At 36.2% G+C, this 25,850-nt stretch overlaps 2 protein-coding genes across 3 annotated transcripts in view; both read right to left on the reverse strand.

Moving 5' to 3' along the window:
* Nucleotides 1–17,337, reverse strand: part of LOC127414295 (zinc finger CCHC domain-containing protein 24-like) — a 57,229-nt gene extending 39,892 nt beyond the window's left edge. Inside the window, exons 1-2 of the mRNA XM_051652237.1 lie at nucleotides 16,843–17,337; nucleotides 12,031–12,231 (exon numbers count right to left, since the gene is read on the reverse strand). Of these exons, the coding sequence (XP_051508197.1) occupies nucleotides 12,031–12,231; nucleotides 16,843–17,076 (435 nt within the window). The 5' untranslated portion in view covers nucleotides 17,077–17,337. The remainder of the gene's footprint in view (nucleotides 1–12,030; nucleotides 12,232–16,842) is intronic.
* Nucleotides 17,338–17,647: 310 nt separating this feature from the next.
* Nucleotides 17,648–25,353, reverse strand: LOC127414289 (uncharacterized). Of its 2 annotated transcripts, XM_051652222.1 has the most exons (4): nucleotides 23,715–25,353; nucleotides 22,753–23,399; nucleotides 20,133–21,113; nucleotides 17,648–19,393 (listed from the first exon to the last, which is right to left on the reverse strand). In XM_051652222.1, the coding sequence occupies exons 2-4, from the start codon at nucleotides 23,279–23,281 to the stop codon at nucleotides 18,606–18,608; spliced, it is 2,298 nt and encodes a 765-aa protein (XP_051508182.1). In that variant the 5' UTR covers nucleotides 23,282–23,399; nucleotides 23,715–25,353; the 3' UTR covers nucleotides 17,648–18,605. The 2 variants fall into 2 exon arrangements, with proteins under 2 accessions (XP_051508182.1, XP_051508185.1); XM_051652225.1 differs by lacking the exon at nucleotides 23,715–25,353 and having other exon boundaries at nucleotides 21,461–22,891.
* Between the last annotated feature and the right edge of the window lie 497 nt (nucleotides 25,354–25,850).

Below are 25,850 nucleotides of genomic sequence, written 5' to 3' on the forward strand. Positions count from 1 at the left end.
CTGATATGGAATCCACTTCTTATGATTGTTTTCTTTCATTAACGTTTGCGCTCAAAAGACCAGACATGACCGCAACCCCTCACTGGGAAGCAATTGAAATCTATATGGAAGTATCTGTGCAAATACAAGTTAATGAAAAAATAATTACCATGGATTTATTAAATAATTGAAGCCAAACTCAGTGAAAGGCTGTGGATCTTAGTCTTTTAGTCTCTTTATCCAAGCAATATACCCTGTCTGCACCCAAGCAGGAATTGTCTTGTTGAAACCACTGTGCTTGTTTTGAGGCCCTTTTTAAGCCTGAGAATGCCAATGTGCCCTTTAATTTGTCCTTATGAATCTCTTTGAGGAAAACATGCTTTTAAAAAAAGGAAGAAAAAAAAAACAGAACAACTCAATGGCCAGTTCCCATTTTTTTGTTTTCTCATTTCTAAATATGACAACAAATCACAACTCTCACTTGAAGAGATGTTATCATTTTCCTCCTCTGATTGTTGACATAGAGTACTCATACAAAGGGACAGCTACAGTCCAGAAAAAAGAGGTGCATTTGCTGTTGTATCAGCAAAGTCAGAGGAAGAGAACACAAAGCAGCTGACAGGAAACCCTCTTTTGATATTCTTTTAACTTTGATTTCCTTTTTGAGGAAGTGTACTAAGTGTGCTCTCCCTAGTGCTGGATTTCAGCTGACAGTTTCCAAATGCAGCAAAATTGTACCTTAAATGTGAAATGAAATCAAGATTAATGTTAAAATAAGCACTCTGTTCTACACTTAATCACATTGCACAATTCCATATACTGCATCATTTTTCAGCAGGTGTTATCTTAGCAAAGTGACTAAGTGTATTACAATTTTTACTTTATATTTAGTTAAATATTAGTATCAATAGCCAGTATTAAATTAAAATAACCAGTACCAGTATGTGAACACTACATTTTTCTAATTTGGATTGCTGTGTTGCAACATCAGACGGGTTGTTTCCCAGGACAAAAGACTGACAGGCTGTGAGAAACACTAAACAGCTGGCAGGGTTGGGAGGGTTACATTTGAAATGTATTCCACTACAGATTACAGAATATATGATGTAAAATGTAATTTGTAACATATTCTGTTAGATTACTCAAGGTCAGAAACATATTCTAAATACTTTGGATTACTTCTTCAGCACTGGTAGATTTTTTCACTTGTTTTGACTATAAAAACTCTGCCAGTATAGTAAGACAAAATACACATGTTAAAAATACATTCTCTGAAAAACCTAAATATCTTATGCAGTGTTGTTTCTAAAACAAGATCAATCAAATTTATCTGGTTTTAAGGATTTTTAGATATTTTTACAAGAAAACAATACAAAATTATTATCAAGAATATGACTTTTGCCCTAATATCAAAGGTCTTACTAGAAAAAAAGAAATTATGATCCAACGTGAATTTTCTTGATAAAAAAATATGATCGTGCCTGATAATGTGCCTGTATTCTAATTACCAGTGATTTAAATTGTAACTGTAGTGGAGTACAGTTACTTATATTTTGTATTTTAAATACGTATTCCCGTTACATGTATTCCGTTACTCCCCAACCCTGACAGCTGGCCAGAACAAACATGAATGCAAACAGATTTATGCTGCAACATCACACTCAAATTCATTTACTTAGTGTAATATGTGTACAATAACCTCTGAAATTCTGAGCAGAGTCTCTTAGTAATAATACCAAGTAAACTCAGACAATGTTACACAACTACTTAAGAATACTGACAACACTAAATTAAAAACTCAGGAATTTGAAACCCCAAAAAATTATAGGGTGTTTGGTAATAAGGACGTATGGATTTAGTCCGTTGCGATTTTGCAAAAGCAAAATCACAATATCATACCGTTCTTGGAGTCAAGTTAATGGTTCCACTAATTCTAAATACAGTCAGTCAGTTTGAGCTGGATTTCAACTTAATTATTGTTCTCTCTATTAATTCATAAATTACTGGTAAGTTCATAGGAAATTACAAAGCAGTTCACAGCAGTTTTCCATCATGGTACAACATTACCAGCAATGATGACACATAATGGCACAAAGGGGAACCAAAACTCAGATTAAAATTCTTCCTTGATTTAAACAACTGCCTGATTAATTGTCCCAATAACCATGACATAATAAGCAATAATAATATCTAGCATTGAGTCCTGTGATTTATACTGTACATCACTGAATGTACAGTTGCAATCAAAATGATCCAACCCCCCTGACCAGCAATACATTCTGGTGATGTGAATTAAAACACATCAACTAAAATCTCAGTAAACAGTCAAAGTAAGTTTTTAATACACATTTGAGTGATTTTGAGAACAAAGAGTTCAGTTTACCCAAATTTTAAAATAAAAAATAACTAATTCTCTCCACAAATGTCATGTCAAAAATATTCAACCCCCAAAGTCAGTCATTTTTGGAGCATCCTTTATCCTTAATAACAGCAAATAAATGTTTCAGGTAAGTGTTCTCAGGCTTCGGACACCTCTCTATTAGAATTTTTACACATTTCTCAAGAGCAAAAGCTTCCAGCTCATTGACGTTCTTTGGTTTCTGTGCTGCCACTGCTTCCTTGAAATCCCAACAAAGGTTTGCAATGAGATTTTAATGATGGACTGAAAGGGCCATTTAAGGACATTCCACGACCTATCCCTGAACCAGATTTTGGACAACTTGGATGTATCCTTGGTGTTATTGTCTTGCTGGAAAGTCCAGTGATCACCGAGCTTCAATTTACACAGTGAAGGCATCACAATTTCCATGCCAAAATGGCCTGATACATGAAAGAATCCATGGTGTCAGTCACATAGTCAGGATATCTGCAAAACACCCCCATAACAGGACTGACCCACCTCCATGCTTGACTGTGGGGATGGTGTCGTTCTTTTCATCAACTTGTCATATTACTCCAGACGTACTGCTGACACATGGGTCTAAAACTCATTTTCAGTTTAGTGTCATACATCTATAAAATCTTCTTCCAGGACTCCACAGAACTTTCCTATTTACTTCTTAAATATTCAAGTCACCATTTCCCTTGGTGAAGTTTTGCTTTCTTCCACACCCCAAGAAGGTTGCTGTTGTACCATATTTAAAAAATGTATGAATGGTGCTGCCAACTTTGTCTATTGGAAATTGAAGTGCCTTGGAAATGTACTTTTAGCCATGACCTTTCTTGTGTAATGAAATAATCTCCTCTATTAGCTTTTGAGACAGATTATTTTTAGTTGCATTTTTTGCATAGAAATACATTTTTAAATTTTAAATTTTAAAACTTAAATAAGTGCCATTGCAGATTGATGACTTAAGTTTGTTTTAAAACAATTACTTGTGTAGCCTTACATATTTAAGAAACAGCTATATGCAATAGGGGTTGAATAATTATGACATGGCTGTATTTTTTAAAAATCCTGCTATTTGCAAATATTAGGTTATATATTCACACTATGACTTTGAATGTGTCACTCAACGGATATAGATGTAAAAAAATTCTGGGTCATCAGAAAAGCTCACCTTTGTTAATCCTTACTGTCTTGGGGGCAGTGGTGGGCAAGTGGTGCTTGAGGGCAGTGGTGGCTCAGCGGTTAAGGCTCTGGGTTACTGATCAGAAGGTTGGGGGTCCAAGCCCCAGGTGCCACTGTTGGGCCCTTGAGCAAGGCCCTTGACCCTAACTGCTCCAGGGGTGCCGTATCATGGCTGACCCTACACTCTGACCCCAGCTTAGCTGGGATATGTGAAAAAAAAGAATTTCACTGTATATGTGCAAATGTATAATGTGTGATAAATAAATATAATAAAAAATAAAAAAAAGGTTGAATAATTTCAATTACAACTGTATATTGCTTTTGAAACATTCATTAAAAGTTATCTACCACTCACAGAGCAGATAACACCCTTGCAGAGGATAACACCCTTTCATATTTTAAAACATTTCTTAAAGTACACATTCACAGTTTATTATTTGGACCTGACATAGTTTCTGATTGAAAATATTCTTGCTTATGTATGCGGCTTTCAGCTGTTTATTTGTTTCTATCAAGAAGCAGGAAATGCATTGTCATTTTGGCTCTCTTTAAGAGCCATGTTTGTGTAATTATCTCAGCAAGAGACTGGGGAGAAGGTGACTGTCTCCTAAGAGCTCTATGATTGCCTCTTACATCAGAGTGTTTTTTCCTTTCATTGGCAGGTATAGTTGTAATGGGAGTTTTTGTTCTTGTCAAACAAATAACACAACCTCAGGCCAACATTTACAATTTCAGTATATTACATAATAGAAATGCTCTTGATAACAGCAACAACAAATCATAAAGGCTTGATCACTTTGACCAAAAGCAGGAAAACTGTTCAAGAGCCAAAAATAATATAAAAAAGTGTTTACTTCTGTATTAACTGAGTTAAGACTGCACTGATGCTAATGGTGAGGGGGGCAAGACACTGACAACATTTGTTCTAAATAACCCCCTGAGTGTTGAATCAACCACCTCTAATCAATTGTTTAAGTGGCCCAAAACACTTGGGGGAAAGAAATCATAGAACTTAAGGGAAACATTTGTGTTGTTATGCTTGTTGAAAACAAAGAGATTCTTGCATCCTGAATGAACGCAAACAGCTGAATCAGAAACTGCAAATTACTTGGTTAATTCTAGTTGGTTTCCAAAAAGGAAAAGAAAAAATATATGTGATGACCTGATTAATTAACTGAGTTAATATCAAATTCAAATACATGACATTATTGTGGCAGACGAGCAAAGCATTAAATAGACATTACAAAATGTCTCATATATAACTCAATATTTTTTTCTTTTTTTTCCCAAATCATTGAACATAAGCCTACACTACTGCCCTACAATCGAGTTTGTCAATCTGTACGAGATAGACCAAGTTTACTTCAGCATAGAACAAATTCTTGCATTCCATCTGCAATATTTTTGAATTGTTTCTCTATGTACAGTACACATGTCAGATGGATGTATGTTTTTTATCGTTTCATAGCACTGTGCTTTTAAGATGTTGTGTATAATATTTAAAAACACATCTCGAGACCACCGAATTCTGTTCCATTCTGTTGTGCTCCATCTTGCTGTTTTTAAACGCAAGAACATGTTCTGTTCAAACGGCTCCTTACTCATGCTGTACTGCCTGCTTATGGTAAATGTGGTTTGGTGGGTCAAGTGACATAAAGTAAATTCAATGCGTTAATTAGGTTATCTTTTTATAAATATATTAAATCGAGAGCACAAGAAAAAAATAATCAGTTTCTATTCCAGGAGGTGAACATCCAACAAACCAAGACCCCAATCAAAAACAATACAGGGCCTTCAACTGTTAAAAGCTACTAAAAAACAGCACAATGTACAATTCGGTAAAGAAATCATGAAGGAAAAGAAATATGGAAAAAGGGCTATATACACATTCCATTGGCATGATTATGATTCGAACAAGAGATGTATTATCTTAAATGAATAATGAAACCTCTGTATTAAATCAATGGCATTCATGTGTTTTGGATTAACACAATGGAATCTTCATGAGTCCACTGTATCTGGCTCAACACTGAAATTCTTCCAAGTATGATTTGCACGATCATTTTAGAGATTTCTAGCATGATTTGAGCACCAGAAACTTGCAGAGAACATCCAACATCTAATGTGTTTGGCACTGTGCCACTTACACAATACATCAAGAGTGAAAAATTCAATTAGGAGAGAGAAACATGATTGTGACCCTGTAGTGATTTTTTTCTTACAACAAAAGGCATTATTTTCTGCACCCTGTACCATGTTTCAACCATTTCATAACAAGACTCACATTGATTGGGAGAGGGTGGGAGTGAAAATGCTTGCTGTGAATGACAGCCAGTGTCACTGTGAGACTGTGACACAAAAAGGGCATTGGCAATAAGGATGCATTGCAAAGGACATGACTCACGAGCTGAGCTTACATGCAGAGGCTCTCACAGTCCTGCAAGCCGCATTCCAACACACACATTTTCCATGAGGAAATCCCAGCGCACCCCTGTATGCTGGGTAGGTATGAGTTTCATCCGCTGAAATAATCAGATATTCGACTGGCATAATATAACAACAAGAACTGGGTCACATTAAAAATCAGACACATGAGAAAGCAGTCTTCCAATAATTTTTACACAACTTGGAGTCCCTTTCTCACCCATGTATACCATTTACTGTATATACAGTATATATATGCGTGTTTCTTCAACTTCGTGCACTTTCATGTCCCAAGGATGATTTTTATTAAAATGAAAAGATTTAAAAATTTTCTTTTTGTTATATGAGGGTTTCATTAAAACTGAATTGGAAACTTTTTACCAGGCCTTCTTCATTTATTTTTGGTACTTTTCAAATGCCTTTTATGTTTAGATTTTACTTTTAGCCTTGTTTCAGACCCAGTCTTTCAACATTAAACTATGAATATCCATAAACACACACACACACACACACATTATTATTTGTTTAAAACTATGATAATCTAAACAATTATATATTAATTATGTGAAAATGATTTTTTTTTTTTTTCAAAAATTACATCTGTCTCAAAGTTGTGCTGTCCTTTCTACCACACCAAACTATTTTGCCCCAAATAAAGTTTTTTTCTAAAGTAAGTGTATTTGATTGCCAAGTCAACAAAAGTGTCACTAAAGAGTATGCTTGAGATTAAATATAAGATGACATAAGTGGTTTGAAGAAAACAACAAAAATGCAAAAGTAAAACAAAATCACTTGTGAGCAGAGCATTTTATTGGACGCCATTTTCAATCAATTACCAAATAACAGTACGCAAAAAGTGTGAAATATTATTTAATTTATTATATAATTGTGTATATTTTGGGTACATAAAATGTAAACTATGAAACATTTAACTGTGGTGGGAATTCTCATGACTTGCCAAAATATATATATATATATATATATATACAGGTGCATCTCAATAAATTAGAATGTCGTGGAAAAGTTCATTTATTTCAGTAATTCAACTCAAATTGTGAAACTCATGTATTAAATAAATTCAATGCACACAGACTGAAGTAGTTTAAGTCTTTGGTTCTTTTAATTGTGATGATTTTGGCTCACATTTAACAAAAACCCACCAATTCACTATCTCAAAAAATTAGAATATGGTGACATGCCAATCAGCTAATCAACTCAAAACACCTCCAAAGGTTTCCTGAGCCTTCAAAATGGTCTCTCAGTTTGGTTCACTAGGCTACACAATCATGGGGAAGACTGCTGATCTGACAGTTGTCCAGAAGACAATCATTGACACCCTTCACAAGGAGGGTAAGCCACAAACATTCATTGCCAAAGAAGCTGGCTGTTCACAGAGTGCTGTATCCAAGCATGTTAACAGAAAGTTGAGTGGAATGAAAAAGTGTGGAAGAAAAAGATGCACAACCAGCCGAGAGAACCGCAGCCTTATGAGGATTGTCAAGCAAAATCGATTCAAGAATTTGGGTGAACTTCACAAGGAATGGACTGAGGCTGGGGTCAAGGCATCAAGAGCCACCACACACAGACATGTCAAGGAATTTGGCTACAGTTGTCGTATTCCTCTTGTTAAGCCACTCCTGAACCACAGACAACGTCAGAGGCGTCTTACCTGGGCTAAGGAGAAGAAGAACTGGACTGTTGCCCAGTGGTCCAAAGTCCTCTTTTCAGATGAGAGCAAGTTTTGTATTTCATTTGGAAACCAAGGTCCTAGAGTCTGGAGGAAGGGTGGAGAAGCTCATAGCCCAAGTTGCTTGAAGTCCAGTGTTAAGTTTCCACAGTCTGTGATGATTTGGGGTGCGATGTCATCTGCTGGTGTTGGTACATTGTGTTTTTTGAAAACCAAAGTCACTGCACCCGTTTACCAAGAAATTTTGGAGCACTTCATGCTTCCTTCTGCTGACCAGCTTTTTAAAGATGCTGATTTCATTTTCCAGCAGGATTTGGCACCTGCCCACACTGCCAAAAGCACCAAAAGTTGGTTAAATGACCATGATGTTGGTGTGCTTGACTGGCCAGCAAACCCACCAGACCTGAACCCCATAGAGAATCTATGGGGTATTGTCAAGAGGAAAATGAGAAACAAGAGACCAAAAAATGCAGATGAGCTGAAGGCCACTGTCAAAGAAACCTGGGCTTCCATACCACCTCAGCAGTGCCACAAACTGATCACCTCCATGCCACACCAAATTGAGGCAGTAATTAAAGCAAAAGGAGCCCCTACCAAGTATTGAGTACATATACAGTAAATGAACATACTTTCCAGAAGGCCAACAATTCACTAAAAATGTTTCTTTTGTTGGTCTTATGATGTATTCTAATTTTTTGAGATAGTGAATTGGTGGGTTTTTGTTAAATGTGAGCCAAAATCATCACAATTAAAAGAACCAAAGACTTAAACTACTTCAGTCTGTGTGCACTGAATTTATTTAATACACGAGTTTCACAATTTGAGTTGAGTTACTGAAATAAATGAACTTTTCCACGACATTCTAATTTATTGAGATGCACCTGTATATATATATATATATATATATATATATATATATATATATATATATATATATATATATATATATATATATATATATATATATATATATATATATATATATATATATATATATATATATATATATATATATATATATATATATATATATATATATATATATATATATATATATATATATATATACATATATATATATATATATATATATATATATATATATATATATATATATATATATATATATATTTATTTATTTATTTTATTTTTATTTTTTTTAAGTGATATCAGTAAATGGTGTCTGTAATTTTGTGGCTGTGTGTTTATGTGGAGAAAATAATAAAAGCATGGAAAAAAGGTCTTGGCATAAAAGTTGGCAACAGGAATTATTGGTAATGAATGATAGAGCAAAACTGTTCCCCCATTTAGTATAGCCTGTTTACATAACTCTCCCTAGCTACCCCAGAGCGGAGCAGAGTTGGTCTACAGCTGCCAGCTCTATGGTGTTCTTTTTTTTAACTTGTTCCCTGTAGAGCTCTGCTGGGGCCAGAACCACTTCCCTTAGGTGACACATGTGAGTAAGAGTGGTCTATTGCTCTGCAATCTGAACTACACACACCAGAAGACCTAACCAACACACATGCTTCCTGCCCCCTCGCTCTGCTCTAACTGAACCATGACATTCCCCAATTCCTATCTGCCCTGTGTTTCTCCAGACACCCCAACCATGGCCAACTCCAGTCCCTGAGTTGGGTGTGTTTTGAAATTCCGCCCCTGCACTGACTGGGGAGCTTGGCCAACTGCACCTCATCTGCTGGGAAACGAATAGACCTAGACAAAGCCCTGGGAGAAGGCATGAGAATGTGATTCTTAGCGCTTGCTTTAGATCACAGGTCCTGCTGTGCCCTGTGAAGTCAGATCCTTGATGTTTGTGTTGGCAGGGATTATGTAGTCCTCTGGACAGGACAAACCCTTAGTGGAATTAATTTCCTTTGAGACAAAGACTCAGCAAGTGCATCATTTTCCAACTGTCCATTCTGGAGCACTGCATCCGAGACATATTCAGATGGGTAAATACGTGGATGCGCCATATGATATGAAAAATGGAAAGTAAATCAGAGAAAGTGGGACTCCAGGGGAGGTAAATTGCTGAAGTGTTGAACTGAGTAGGTGTGGACACTATCAGAGGACTGGACTTTCATTGTGTTTCCACTGGCATGCACATGAGCAACTGAAAGTTAAAACAGGACAGATCTGACAGTGATTTACTCTCGGGCCCTGTGCTTGAGCTGCTCTACACATACTGACTGGTCTCCAGCTAATATAATAGCCAGCAGAGTTTTGTCCTAATAAACTCAACATTTGCTCTTTTAGTATGTGTCTTCATATGCAGTTTAAAATCAGAGGATAACATTTTTGACATGCATTCAAAATTACACCATTAGACAATGGTTCTCCAGTCTTTTTTGTCTTATGTACCCACGTCATTTCAGTGCTTTCCTTTTTACTTTAGTGCATGTCATAGTTTAAAAAGGCATACTACTCTTACTATTTCTGCCATAACTTTTTACAGCAGAACTAGTAAGAGTGGTATGGTAGTATGCCATTTCGAAATGAGCCCATTAAACATAAAATGTGTCTCTGGGACAAAATTATGATAGAGCAGGTCACATATTCTGCTATACCATGTCCACACAAACTGACACAAATTACACTTAACTTTTGTTTTCATTCCTGAGCTGTAAGAAACTAAAACAAAATCATATTAATCTTTTGGCAAGATTAACATTTTTACATCATAATTTCTGTTTTAATGATGCAAAACCGAAATCTTTCCAAGTAACACCTGGCTGGAACTTGCTTACTTGTACCACAGGTTAGTAATCAATGATTTAGACAATACTCATAAATAATTACCGAGAAAGAAAAAAATAACTTGGCAATAACAATAATATCACAATCGCTATAATATCACTTTGAATTCATCTATGACTGCAGTGTTTTCATAAATGAATTCATGATTACATCATATAGCACAGATACTGTAGTTATATGCCAAATAGAAAATGAGTAATATTTTCCATAAGTCATTAGGGACAGCAAACACCCTTGCAAAAACAAACATAAGTGTATGTCAATGCACAGTGTTGACAACGTCAAAGGAGAATGCCTGTAAATTACCTGAGCCATGCACAAAGTGGAGGTGGACATATTTTATCATGATAGGACTTTTAGCGGTCTGCAGGGAACCCTCATCATCTTTCATAAGGGGAGGTTTGCCACTTTAATCCCACATCTGGTCTGCATTACCATTCCATGCAGCTCTGACTTGAGTCTGGGGCTGAACAAGAACCTCACCCTTTCTCTGCGTCCAAAAACTATAAAATACTAACAGCTTGAAATTAAAGATGACACTGTCTCCTTCACAAACTCTTGTATTTTATCTTTGTTTCTGGAAAGTTAAGTAATTTTTTTTTTTTTTTACTAAATTACTGTTGGAATGAAGAAAGTGAAAGAAAAGACAAGGAAAATGTCAGCCAATTCTCTGAAATGGGGCTTCAAAAGCTGCCTCCATTTAAAACTACACATTTTTGGTTTCACCTTCAAAAGTAAAACAAAATTTGATTTTTAAAGGAGCCAGAACATATTTTTCTTTGCTTTTAGATCGCTGTGAGAATGCTATTGCAATAATCTTATCGAAACAAGAAAATTAAAGGTCAGGGAGTGGTTTCTTATGACCTAGTTCATGTCATCATTTTGAGTTTTTCTTCCAGGTAAAACAGTGAATTTAAGTGCATAAGCAAATTTAAATCACAAACTTGTCACTTGTTTATCTCGAGGGCAAAAATATTCTCACTCTGGCATCTCTGATTTTTGCAGTATTTCTTGTCTCACTGAGCCCATTCATACCACATTAACTAGAACATCCACTGAAATGTGTTGCCATGTAAACATGTTGTCACTCACAAAACTGTACAAAACAACTGCTTCATGAAGCTGATGAAGGGGGTTTTAGTTACATTTGCTAGAACAACAGCAGCTAATAGCACCTGTAAAACACACGTGGCTACCTCCAGGATGACACTATTTCTGAAAATGATGCCTCATTTCCTGCTGACCACAGTTTATGTGTGTCCCTGATGTTAATCATGTTTTTGTTGTTGTAGACTGATGTCACTGATTTCAGACACTACAGAAAGAGAAAAAAATGATGCATGTAGACCAAGGTCAACTCTTCATGAAAAAGAGAAATCTAAAAAAAAAAATAATAATAAAAAAAATAAAAAACTTGATTTCCATGCTTTAAAAAAAAAGATTGTTTGGTGGCCTCTGCTTTACCTCAAGGCTCACAACAGTAGCTCTCTGAATTAACTTGATACGCATGACTAAAAAGACAGAGAGAAGCCTGTTTGACAAGTAGGTCAATGCAGTCTGTCTCTCTCTCTTTCTGTCTCCCCAGGGTGTGCAGAAGGTGTTGGTTCCTTACCTGAGGGCAATCTTTGATATAGTGTCCCTTGTTAAAGCAGAGATGGCACAGGTAGTTTGGTGGAGGTCTCTTGCTGGGTTTGCGTGGCTCAGAGGACAGGGAGAGGTCGGAGAAGTGGTCCGTTAGAGAATTCAGGCCATCCACTATGTTGTTAAGTGAGCCATATGGGGAAACACTTTTGTATAAACCATTATTCAGGGCCTGGAAAATATAAAAGAACAAGGAAGACTACAGTTTAGTTAATCACAATGTTAACACAAAACCGAAGCACAAAAAATTATCAATATCTTCTTAACACTTTAAGTCATGATTACACTAATCAATTACAGTTTTATGACTTTACAGAAGATAGCATTTGATACCAATAAGCAGAATTCATTCAGGGTTTCAATGGTCCTGGAAAATCTGGAAATATCAGAGAATTAAAAAAATTTGATTTCAAAGCCAGGAAAAGTAATTGAAATTAACAAAATCATATAAATACTGTATATATACACTGGCAGCCAAAAGTTTGGAATAATGTACAGATTTTGCTGTTTCGGAAGGAAATTGGTACTTTAATTCACCAAAGTGGCATTCAACTGATTACAAAGTATAGTCAGGACATTACTGATGTAAAAAACAGCACCATCACTATTTGAAAAAAGTATTTTTTGATCAAATCTAGACAGGCCCCATTTCCAGCAGCCAACACTCCAACACCTTATCCTTGAGTAATCATGCTAAATTGCTAATTTGGTACAAGAAAATCACCTGTCATTATATCAAACACAGTTGAAAGCTATTTTGTTTGTGAAATGAAGCTTAACATTGTCTTTGTGTTTGTGTTTGTTTTTGAGTTGCCACAGTATGCAATAGACTGGCACGTCTAAAGGTCAATATTAGTTAAAAAATGAAAAAACAAACAAAAAAAAAAAACCTTTCTCTAGAAACTTGTCAGTCAATCATTGTTTTGAGGAATGAAGGCTATACAATGCTTGAAATTGCCAAAAAAAATAAAATAAAAAATAAGAAGATTTCATGCAAAGGTGTACACTACAGTCTTCAAAGACAAAGGACAATTGGCTCTAACAAGGACAGAAAGAGATGTGGAAGGCCAGATGTACAACTAAACAAGATGATAAGTACATCAGAGTCTCTAGTTTGAGAAATAGACACCTCACATGTCCTCAGCTGACAGCTTCATTGAATTCTACCCGCTCAACACCAGTTTCATGTACAACAGTAAAGAGAAGACTCAGGGGTGTAGGCCTTATGGGGAGAATTGCAAATAAAAAGACACTTTTGAAACAGAAAAACAAAAAGAAAAGATTAGAATGTTCAAAGAAACAGACATTGGACAACAGATAATTGGAAGAGTGTTATGGATCTTAAACCCATTGAGCTTTTGTGGGATCAGCTAGACTGTAAGGTGTGTGAGAAGTGCCCAATAAGTGCTACAGGAAGCGTGGGGTGAAATGTCACCTGAGTATCTGGACAAACTGACAGCTAGAATACCAAGGATCTGCAAAGCTGTCATTGCTGCACGTGGAGGATTTTTTGATAAGAACTCTTTGAAGTAGTTTAAGTAATCTGTAGTAGTAATTTTTCACGTTATTTATGTCCTGACTATACATTGTGATCAGTTGAATGACACTTTGGTGAATAAAAGTACAAATTTCTTTCCATAAGAGCAAATACGGTACATTATTCCAAACTTTTGGCCACCAGTGTGTATATATATATATATAAAGACATGGAAATGTCCTTGGTGAATATAGATTTTTTTTTCTAGCTATTCACGACTTTAAAATATTTTCATTGGCTAGATATTTCGAGTGCAATCTTTATCAAATTATTTCTAAAAATCCTTATCCAGTAATAACTTATGAACAACTGGAAAGTCTTAGAAAAATTATGGTAATTAATTCTTCAAAAGGTATAGGAATGCTGTTGACTCTTAATTCAGAATCCTAAATTGAGCCGACATAATCCTCTAGAGCAAGTAATAAGTACATCAATCTGAGATTTGCAAATCAGATTGCCATATAACAACAGAGAATAGTTCAATGACAAGCACGTGTTACATAGACGACAGTTTGGAAGGGAAGATGTTGCTTGAGTGATGTCTTCCTCTGGTTTTGGTTTGGGAGGTTATGTTATTGTTGAAGTCTAATGTTGGACAGTACTGAAACTTTATACTTGGCAAGAGCAGATAACTGTCATCTAGTTCTTAGCAAGCCAGGACAATAAACAGTTTCTGCACATATCTCCCAGACGAGCCTTTGTTCATCAGTTAGATAAACTCTGGATACACCAAACAAGCTTTATTAAATCTTTTCCTATAGATGTACATCTGGTTATCATTTTCCATCCCAGCCTGGATTTCCATTCTTTGTGGGAGAAATCCACGCAAAACATGCATCCCAAGTGTATGCACTTCATCCAAATTGTAAACTCATTTATGCAATTCTGAGCATGTATGACAGAAGATTATGAGTAACATAAAATTATCTTTAGAAGTGTTTATGTTAAAAATAAGTAGGCCAACAAAAAGCAGCGTCATGAGAAACTGTGTGTCCAGCTAAACTTTTATTTTGACTTGCATGACCAACAGACAGTAAAGTCTAAGATCAACAGGGAATATGAATAGGAAAATGGAAATTTATGGACAAGTTCTCCCTAAACATAAAACTAACAAATTGCAGCTATGGTTGCAATTTTATGGAAATACAGTGATGACAGCTACTAGCAGTGTTTTATCAGAATGCTTTTCTAATATCAATGCTTATGCAATAATGCAACCACAATTTTGATTGTAACTGTCAGAAAGGAATCTGGCCTAGGGTCTCTGGGATATGGCCCTCACACATTTACGCCAGTGGAGGACATCTCTCCTCATCCCTCCCACACAGCTGGAGAACCAGTCAGAGGGGTCAATCCTGACTTTCCAGCGAGTGGCAGCGTGCGCGCTCACAGACACACACACACACAAAGGTGTTATAAGATGTGACTATTTCATTGCCACCTAGATGATGTACACAGAACCATTTGCTGGCAATACTGCACAAAAAATAAACAGAAACCATATTTATAAATCATGCAGAGATGATCAGATACTGTATGTTAATTTCATAATATATATAGCATAGACCGCAAAAAAATCTAATTCTTCTTATGTTGACAGGTTGATTTTGGCATTATAGACAAGAAATGCTTTGATAAAAGCTGATCAAAGAACTATGCTATGTGTAATGAGAGGTTTTTGAAAGCATTCCTAACCTCTAACATCTCTCCATTTGGAATTGCATCCCAAAAAAGAAAAAAGAGAGGGAGAATTAGAGAGAGAGAAAGGGAGAAAAAAGGCAGAGGGAGGGAGAGAGAGATTTGTCACAATGTTTTTATTAACTCTGATTACGAATGAAAGTTTTGCCCTTCCTCAAACTTTCCACTAAACATCACCACTTTGCCTCTGTCTCAGCCACAATACTGTCATTGCATCATTAAAAAGAAAATGTGTTACTCAAATGTCCATGCTTCTGGAAGTAATTATCTCGTTTAGAAAAATAAACCAAAAAGAATCAATAGAGACTTTTAGATCCATGAGCACTACTTTAGTGCACAGAAATTAATTGAACTTGTGCATTTAATTTGAAAATCATTCCCATTTTAATTAGATTTGAAAAGAAGCCACACCCATTTTTGGCTTCTTATCCATGTTTCATGACAACATTAATTATCAAGTCAACATAATGGCACAAAATGATGTAAACATCTCGACAGTACAGTACATTAATCTCACTTGAATGACTATTAAATTATAGAAATGTATCCTTTAATGGAAAAACAATCCAGAGGTTGATGTCATCTTAAAAAGAGATACTGAAGGCAACAATTTTCTTTTCCTAAGTTGTGTTCTTAAGCTTCTACTCTTTACATCGTAATACATTTAACTATGTTCACATACACATCAAATTACTATCTGGCCCTATCTACTCTTTAAATAATACTATCAAACCTATTCATTCAGAGAGGATCATTAATTATTTACTTTGTTTATGTGATAAAGAATTATAAAATGACTGTCATGTCTGTAACAACAATAAAAACCTCATAAACAAGCATAATCTTTGATTACATTGAATTCAGGTATGGCATTCCATTTTTTAGGCCTATAGAGATGTCTGTCTCGAACAGTGAGTAATCCTCATTCTGAGATTTGAGACTTATTGGGCCTAAACAGCCTCTACTTGTTCAAATTAGGCAGTTGACAAATAAAATGCAAGTAATCTTATGATCAACATGAGATACTTTCGAGGATGACTGCCTAATTTGGCTGTCCACGTGCTGTTACAAACACAATAAACTGAGTGTGCAAAGCTGTACTGAGCACGCTGACACTGATGTCTATTTTAAATGCCTCGAAGAGATTCATTCTTTGTATAGTGCTATTAAAAATAAATACATAAAATCGTCAAACCAAAAGTAAAACTCTAATTGACCTCAATTATTTTACAACAAAATCTAAAACTTAATACTAAAATAATAATAATAATAACAATAATAACACTATTACAATGTTCCTTTGGCCAAAATAAATAAATAAATACATAATAATAAAAAATAATAAAAAATTATCTTATGCAAGTCGCACAAAGCATTTTTGTAGAATACAAAAGTAGCTTCGACCAGACACGCGCACAACATCAGATCGTGTCAGACTGTGCTTTACATAATAAATATTATTCCAGACGACGGAGACCGTTATCTGCGTAAACTTATATTTTCACTCCAGAATAAAAGTACACTGCTGAAGTACAGAACATTAGTTACCTCATTCCTCTGCAGCTGAAAGAAATTATTGAGATAGTTGGAGTTGTGAGAGCTCAGGTCATTGGCAGGAGTTTTGCTGTAGTTCAGGTCCGGGTGGGAAGAGTTGGGCTCGGGTCGGAAGGCATCGAAGGCACTCGTCTGATGTGTGTCTTGTAAAGAAAGGTAAACCCAGTTCAGAAGCTGTGCAGGTTGGTACACTGAGGTACTGCTGTCTATGGCAGACAACAAGCTCATGTTGTAACTTTTACTCTTCCACTGTTACTTTTGGAAAGCGCTAACTTCGTTGACTTGTTCCGAGTCTACTGTGAATGCGCCGTCCGGTTTTCCACACCCCGAAAATGAGCACTTCTCTCTCTTCTTCCAGCACAGACCCTATTCCTTTGCTGGGATCCCGGTCCCAGGATTATAGTTACACGAAAGTCATTGCTCTAACATGTCAGAATAAAATGTTTTAGCCCGCTGTCCACGGCCCGTTATCTCGCTTTATTTGCACTGTAACACCGCAAAACTCATTGAATATTCATAATGTCTCCGCGTACATCATTGTCTGCAACAGCCAATCAATATGCGCTCTATAATTTATGCGCTTATGTATAGGGACAATCTTTTCATTATTGGCTACTAGCTAATTTGGACAGATAAATAATATTTTCACTGCATTTATTTTTTAAAACACATTGCTGTATCCATCGCGAATCAAAAATGCTTAGTTCATGATTTTTGTTTTATTAAAGATTATTTTAAAATCTTAAAGATTAATTATCATACTGTATGTAGTTCATTCAACATTAATTCAAGATTTAACAAAGAAACTGTACTGCACAATCTATTTCAAAAATTAAATTTGGGTTGTATACCAATATATTAATTAAATAAAAGAAAACACTGTCAAGTGTTGTACTCCTAATATTGGCATAGAGAAAATCATCAAAACACCTTAAAAATCTCCCCCTGGAAAATATTATTTGATTAACACCAGTCCACATGGCTGTAGCTATCCCTTAAATACACAGAAGTATATGTGAAACAAAACACATTAAAGAAGCCAATAGGCTGATGTAAGCAAATGGCTTTGTTTGTTTAGCAACAGGGGTGAGATTCTTGAGTGGTAACCCCACAAACAGATCCCAGGGAAATGCCCCATATTTCCTAGTCATGTGCTCAAGAAGGCTAAAAACTCCTAAAGAGAATAAAGAAGAAAGTGGAAGAATGAACATTTGTAATGTATCCAACTGATTTTATGATGAAATTGAGTAGGTAATAATAAAACATAAAACAAATAAATACATTAAAAAATAAACCCAGAATAAAAAAAGGCTGCATTTTGCAAAACCAGTCGAAAGCAGGAGGGTTTTGACATGTCCTAATGGATTCATAAGCATTTCAATGTTTGATTGACTCACCTGTGGTATCTACAGTATTCAGTGGCAAACTGATTTGTGCTCCACCTTGTGGTGTTAAGATACTCATCCTCTGCACCACTTTCTAAAACTTCATTCACCTAATGGATCTTAACCCTAAAATGCATAGTTAATTGTACCCCAAGAATGTATTTGGAATTCAATAAGATGCATATTATTCCTAAAACTGCCTTTTACAATTTCTTGTATATAATCAAATAAACAATTTTTACAATAACCATTTAAATCTTTCAGAACAAGATTCAAATACATTACTTTTAAATCTAACATGTCAGTATTATAGTCTAACAGTACAGAACCTACACAAACGTTGAAACACTGAACTACGTCTGTGTGTGGATCTTAGTGCATGCATTGGCAGCAAATCACCAACATGCCACTGTGGTCTTTACAGACAGGGGCACTGCAATGAGAACAGGTTGTGCTCACTTTTCTGTCTCTTGTAGCTCGACAGTAAGAACATCTCTTTCTGTTTTTCCGCAGGTCGCTCTGTTCTTGGAGCTGACTGGTTATACCTGGCCATGATTTTACTACCCCACATATTTTCATGGCCTCAAGGATGGTCTTGGGTAACTTTGGGGTTTCTTCGCAACGCCTATGCATTTGAGGCATTACAAGCTCTTTCACCAGTTCCTTCATGAACAACCTCTGCATGCTATGACCACTTGACAAGAAGTTGGGGTGCTGAGCAATAAAAATGGAGTAGGAGTTTACAACAGCAACATCCAACATATTATACCACAGCAATGTGGGCCATCTCCCTGTTTTGCGTCTGCAGGTATAATTCCGGGTCATTTGGTCAACACTGTCGACTCCTCCTTTGGTGAGGTTGTAGTACTGGATGACCTCTGGCTTGTTCTTAGCACTTGTTTTATCCAGCGCTTTGCTGGTATGCATGGTGCTTAACAGGATCTTTGCCTTTTTTAACTGCGGCACATAGCTCACCATGGACATGTTGCCACAAAAACCAAACTCAGAGCTATAAAGTGCTCGTAACTTGGATGGCCACATGACTGGTGGAACATCTGGATTATTATGGTGAAGGGTTCCAACCATGGTCAAATTTCTCTCAAGAAGCTTCTCTGCCAGAGGGACACTGGTAAAGTAGTTGCCCATTGTAATGTTGAGACCTATCGTAAGAAACAAACACATAAAAGGCCAGAGAGTTAGGCAACTTGCACAAAAACAATAAGTGTGTTCTGACATAATGGTTGAGACATAGAGCTGGTGACTAGAAGGTTGCTGGTTTGATCCCTTAAAAGTGTGAACCATCAACTTTCAACATTCTGCTCTCGAGCAATGTAGTTACCCTAAGTTGCTCAAAGGGTTTGTACATAGAAAGTTGGGTGCTTTGGATAAAATTGTGGGCTAAATGGCTACTACTTACATAAACTGTTTATTTTAAATATACACTAGAAAAGCAAGAATGTACAAAAGATTTTTACAATGGTTTCCAAGAGAATTATCACATCCTTATTAATCTCTGACTAGAGGTCGACTGATAATGGATTTTGCCGATACAGATAACTAAAGTGGTGAGAAAGGCCGATAACCAATTAATCGGCCAATAGTTTTGAAAACTGATTTATAGAATGTCAAAACAAAAAAAAATCTTATTCTTTCCTATGATGGGCACAGACAAAGAGTCCAAAATGAATAAAATCCTAGATGCAGTTTATTGTTCAACCAAAATCCCAATAATAACCAGAAAAAATGAAGATTTGGTGCATAATGCAGAACATTTAAGTATAAAGAACAAAAAAAACACAGAGGACTCTTATTTTGAAATGACAAAATGAAAAAAAAAAAAACGAAAAAAAAAACTAGTGGCATAGATTTTATCCGATGACCGATAGTTATGAGCTTTACCCGTTTCCTGGAGTCCACTGGACAACTTTAGGACAGTGTTCTCTGCAGGGTTCACCTCTCCTGGCAGTCTTCCTATGTAGATGACAGCGTCAATAGCATATGGGACTCTGGCATCACACATCCAAAAGATTTTTATGCCATATTTGGCAGGCGGACCTGGCTTGAATTGCAGAAACTTGCACCTGCCCCTGAATAACACAAGCTGTTCACCAACAGTGACACAATCACTAGGGATGAACCTTTCTCTACAGTTGATTAGGAACAGATCCCACACATATCTGAAGGCTGCCAATGTGTCGGATGTCTCTCTTTCTACTCTGGTTCTCTTGTCATCAAATCGCAGGTATCTGCCAATGTCCTCAAATCGTCCGCCCGACATGGTAGCTTTATAAAGTGGGTTCTGTAATGGATCCAGAAACAGCTCCTGTGTTGGGACATCCTCACTTTTCTCCATACCGATAAGGAGTGTCAGACCAATAAAGGCTTTTAGCTCTTCTTTAGTGACCTCTTTCCACAATTTACCTTTTGCTGATGCTGCTCTTTGTCCTTCCAAGTTGGTGCATCGAAGGATCTCATCAATGATGTTTTCACTGATGAAAAGTTCCCAGGCATCTTTAGGTGTTACTACTGATGGTCCTAGTGCGTGTCCTGGACAGCTCCTTGATGTAGAGCTTCTGGTTTCACTTTGAGGAGGAGGATCTTTACTCCAATAAGATTCACTATTGCTCTGTCGACTCAAGTGATCTTTGCTCTCTTCATCACAGGATTCTGCAGAGGAGTACTCAAAGTCCGTTGTACTGCCAACTGCTCCCACTATTTCCTGACCCACTGTCACATCTGCGGAACTGCTACATTCTGGGCCATCACTGTCGGAGAGCTCAGATTCTGAATCTGGGGAGGCGATGGATTCATATTCTTCTCCAACTGTTCCCAAAAGCTCAGCTGTATTTCTTTCAACAATTCTGTGCACCACAGACAACACTGTAATACAAACACAAGAACAGTTATATTGGCATGAAGAAAATGTACAAATAAGTAAACATGTTAGTTACATGCCTGTGTGAATTATTGTTTTAGCTTAAACTGTATGTAACCACACAGAGCATTCTCATTCATCTCATTCAATATAAGCCCATTTCATCACATACACTCTACTAATGTCTAGCTGGATGGCTCAAGATCAAATTCAAATATCTCTTCTTTTAACTCGCATTAAAAACTATGAAATTGCAAAAGCCAAGCAAATTTTTATATAAAAAGACATCAAACATTGACACAAAGAGTTTTAAACAAACTGGATTACATGAATGAGCATTGTCTTTGCTTACTGAGCAAAACTTTTTATAGCAAAATCAGGAGCAGACAGATATGTGCAGTATTTGATCTCCCTCTGGTGGAAAAATATCAAGTAGCATTTTGGGACACATTAGTCTGCATATCAATATTTTTGAACAATTAACATTTCTATTAATACTTTTCTATCTTACTTGTTTTACTTGTGCTGGCACTAAAATTAGTCTTCACAGAGTTTTTATAATTTGTCAGAACTTTTAAGTTCCTTCCACAATGATTAGGGAAATCTTTGCCAAATCTTTTAAATTGGAAAAACTGGAGAAACATTTCTCTCAATCAACAACAATTTGTCAGACAGAAAATTAAGACTTAAGTCTGTAATACCCTTATTTTAATGTAAGCTTGATATAGAAAACTCAAAGCAACTTCTTTGCATAACATTAAAATATGCAATAGGCAAAGTTATGGTATATTATAAAGCATTAGACAGCTACATTTGCCAATAACCATACATTCTTCAAAGTGGAGCAAAAATACATCATCCATGATAATTGGATGATGTCAATCGTTCATTCAAATAACTATAAGAAAACCACAGATAAAAGCAGTTTATAAAGTTTCAGTCCGAAAGATTGCTATAATCCAATGAATATTAAAACACACTTTACATGGGTAAATACTCTGTCTAAAGCGAATTAGAATTCAGTTTCTTTCTAAACGTTTAACAAATACGCTGTTGCACATCAGGTAATCTATTCTTAATGGTCTTTCAAATGCAACCTGTAACTGTACCCATTTCTGTATGCTTTACCACACACAGCGCACTGGAAAGGTCTCTCCTTAGAATGTGTCCGTTTATGTTTAAGTATGTAAACACGCTTAAAACCCTTTCCGCACTCAGAGCAAATATAAGGTCTCTCTCCTGTGTGATCTCTCTGGTGCACACTTAAGTCATATTTGTCAAAAAAACTCTTTTCACACTGGTCACATGAAAACGGCCTGTCGCCAGCATGTCTACGCAAGTGTATTTTCAAATAAGAAGGCTTGCGAACTTGATTTGACACTGATCACAAGTGTACAGCTTCTGTCTCCTGTGAATTTTAACGTGATCCGTGAGCAGGTCTGATCGATGGAATTCTTTCCCACAAGTTTCACACCCGAATCGCTCTCCTTTGTGTAGTTTGTTGAATCTTCTGCCTTTACCTGCTTTCTCAGCAGGCTCACAGCGATGTTCTATGGCCTTTCTCTGCTTAATTAAATATTTAATTCCACTGCTTGACACATCAGAATTCATTTTAGTAGATATGATTTTTTTCTGTTGTCTTACACTGCTCTGTTGAACATTTCATTCCTTGGATTGATGCATCACAATTTATCTCAGTTGTTTTTCTTTTTCTGGATGCAGCACTTCTTTCTGCTACTTTTTTTCTTCTGTTCAGAGGTTTATCAGAAAAAGCAAGAGTGTTCCTTTCAAACTCATCATCCATCTCAACTGGAGGTATTAGACCAGTTGTTACATCATCAGGCACTTCCTTCATAACTTGTAAACCAAGGTCCAGGAACTCCTCTGTCGCACCACCATGAGAATGAGGGGACATTTCTATTATGTTCACATCAACCAATGAAGAGGCATCTTGATCATATTCCATTTTTACTTGTGTTTGGGGAATGTATGACTGACTGAACTCTGATTGTATTATCACTGTATTTGTCAATGTGTCATTTTCCCCTTTTAAGAATCCACTCACACAGTGCAATGAAACTGGTTCTTGATTATTGGAAGGAAGCGTACTGCTCATTTTATCTTCAGAGTTTGTTTGCATGAGGGACAGCACAGATGGCAAACTTTGCTCCATTATGAAGAAACCTTTGCCTTTTGGTGTCTATTCTATCATCTAGTTAATCTTTGACGATGAGCTGTAGAAGAGGTCTTGTTGAGACTAGAGGTGAATCCCTCTCGTGGCTGAACCAGGACTACAACAAAGAAAGAAGGCAGATATTAAGCAATCTATCCCGTCATGCATTTTTTTGTAGTATGGAGATGACTATTAAGGATTGCATTGCTGTTTTTTATTTTTATTTTTTTATTATTATTATCACCACCATACAATTTCATAAGCATATTGTTTAAACTAAACTCAGCAATATTTGGTAACTTCACAGCAGATAAACAACTGGCATATCGGTGCACAATAATAGCGGTTACAGATCATGAATCTAGAAATCTACTCTTATATCATTTACATGATTAAAAAATTACGTATACCAGACCTATAATACTCTACTCACCAAAGCGACTTAGCACTGGATGAAATAGACCTTTTTCACACTTCCGCCTTTCTCGCTTCCGTGGGTGCCCCTCGCAGGGTAAACTTACTTCCGGTATCAACAACGGCCTTTGAAACGTAAGATCTGCAGAAATCAAAGCCTTCACACAAATTAAATGGCGTGTGAATGTTTGATCTGACTTTTTGCTTTGTTGTCGACTCTACAGAGCTCTAGTTACGAGCTTGATTATGGTAAAAGAACATTCTGACAACTCTGAGGAAGCCATAACGTGACAGAATCCAGCATATTCAGTGAGAAATTCGAGCTGCTAATAGCCCTAGACTACACCGGTAATAAATAACTTGTGAATTCGCTGTCATTTCGTTCTCTGTGTCATATGTTTGGGTCAGCTCTGCATTATCGCAAGTGAAAAGAGCATGTTGTGTGCGGAGAACAATCGGCAGCTTGCTCCACTCCCTGAACAGAATGAGAAGCAGCGCATCTGATCGCTCGCACCATGGACACTTTCATAAACAGGGACACTTTTGTCATCATCTCTCTCCAATATTACATCTCATTCACATGCTTTTAACACAGTCATAAAACTGAGTGGGATAAAGTTAATGTTCGAGTGGGCATTCGGGATTAAACTCTGTGCTTTTCATTTCATGAAGCCAATCCAGCTCAGATACACAGGTGCATCTTTTTTTCTTTTTTTTTAAATAGCACACGGCTCAAATGCCCAAACAAGATTTTTTTTTTAATTGTCATTTTATCATCCTTATAAATACAAGAATGGAACCATTACTGAAATGTTCAGGAAAAATAGAAATTTCCTGACCGTTTCTTTGTAAGAATTTTTTTTTCTCCTCTTTTTTCATTTTTCTTTTTTTTTCTTTCTTTCTTTTTTTTATTTTATTTTTTTTGGATAAATGTAGCTAATATTCTTACTCTGTTAATCTGTTATGGCTGCTGATCATCGTCCTAAAGTCTGTAAACCTGCACTGTAATATTTGATGTAGTGCTTATGCCACGTTATGTACACGTTGTTGTTATTATAAGTATAAAATACATCGTTTATTGCACAGTTCTTATTGCTGTCTGTTGATCTTTCATTGGGATGGCGGGGTTACTGTTCATTGTATATAATTTATGAAAATAGGTAAATAAAATGTAAACATGACAATATTGTTTTCATTACTAATTTTGATTACTTGAACTGCATTTAATTTTTGGGGAATTTCATACGAGGTTCAGTTAGACATATTTTATTTGTATTTTTGCATCTGTGCTGGGAGTATATATAGCTTTTTAAAATGTATTTCCCATGATACGGTGATGAGAGGAGAGAGATGGTTGAATGAATATAGACTGCGGCCTGACTAACTGAATCACTCGGAAAAAGATGTTAAATAATTTCTGTGTATATCATGTTGTGACATGTAGGAAAACAGACCATACAGAAGATGCAAGAAGCATTATTAGAGGCAAATGCAAACTAAAGCAATAGCCGCAAACCCGTAGCGGAAGTAGCTTTACCCTGCGGTGACGTAGTTTCCGATTCTTACTGCACCTTCTTCTTCAGTGGGTTGCGAACCAACCAAATAGGTGCATACTGCCACCTAACAAGACAATTAAAACCAGGGAGATGACTAATGTTTTCAATATAAGAATTCTCAACACCGCCTTTATACTTTTTTTATGTTTATTAAAATTGTTTTCAAATAAAATTCTGATATACCTTATTAAACATTTGTTGAATGAGGATGGAATGGTAGAGTTATACATAGTATACAATCATGAAGCCTTCAATAATTCAGTAATTTGTATCCAGATTTCCCTTCTATTCAATTTTAGGCACAAAACCCTTCGGATCACACGATTATCACTGATGTCAAGCTTTTCAACTTTTTTTAGAATAACAGGGCCATTTTCACAGTTTAGATGAACGTGACCCTGATGGTGGTGTGTAGTGAGACAGATTATCTGCTTCTCTCCAGCCAGTTACTAATGATCCATGCACTGTAGAGGAGAAAGACCATGTGTGTTCTCTCCTGCTGTAAATTATTTAAATATCAATCTGTTTCTCACCCACACTTATATTGCTACTGAAGATATAGCTTCAACCATTTGAGTCTTATGGATTGCATAAATGCT

This window comes from Myxocyprinus asiaticus, chromosome 23 (assembly GCF_019703515.2).
Source record: "Myxocyprinus asiaticus isolate MX2 ecotype Aquarium Trade chromosome 23, UBuf_Myxa_2, whole genome shotgun sequence".
Taxonomy (NCBI): Eukaryota; Metazoa; Chordata; class Actinopteri; order Cypriniformes; family Catostomidae; genus Myxocyprinus; species Myxocyprinus asiaticus.

What these genes read in the sequence shown, in the direction of transcription:
- LOC127414289 (XM_051652222.1), bottom strand. Translation starts at nt 23,281, where the DNA reads ATGGAGCAAAGTTTGCCATCTGTGCTGTCCCTCATGCAAACAAACTCT. An exon ending in GAAATGTTCAACAGAGCAGT is followed by an intron (nt 21,114 to 22,752) that starts GTAAGACAACAG and finishes TTTGTATTACAG; the next exon opens with TGTTGTCTGTGGTGCACAGA. An exon ending in CAGTGGACTCCAGGAAACGG is followed by an intron (nt 19,394 to 20,132) that starts GTAAAGCTCATA and finishes TTCTTACGATAG; the next exon opens with GTCTCAACATTACAATGGGC.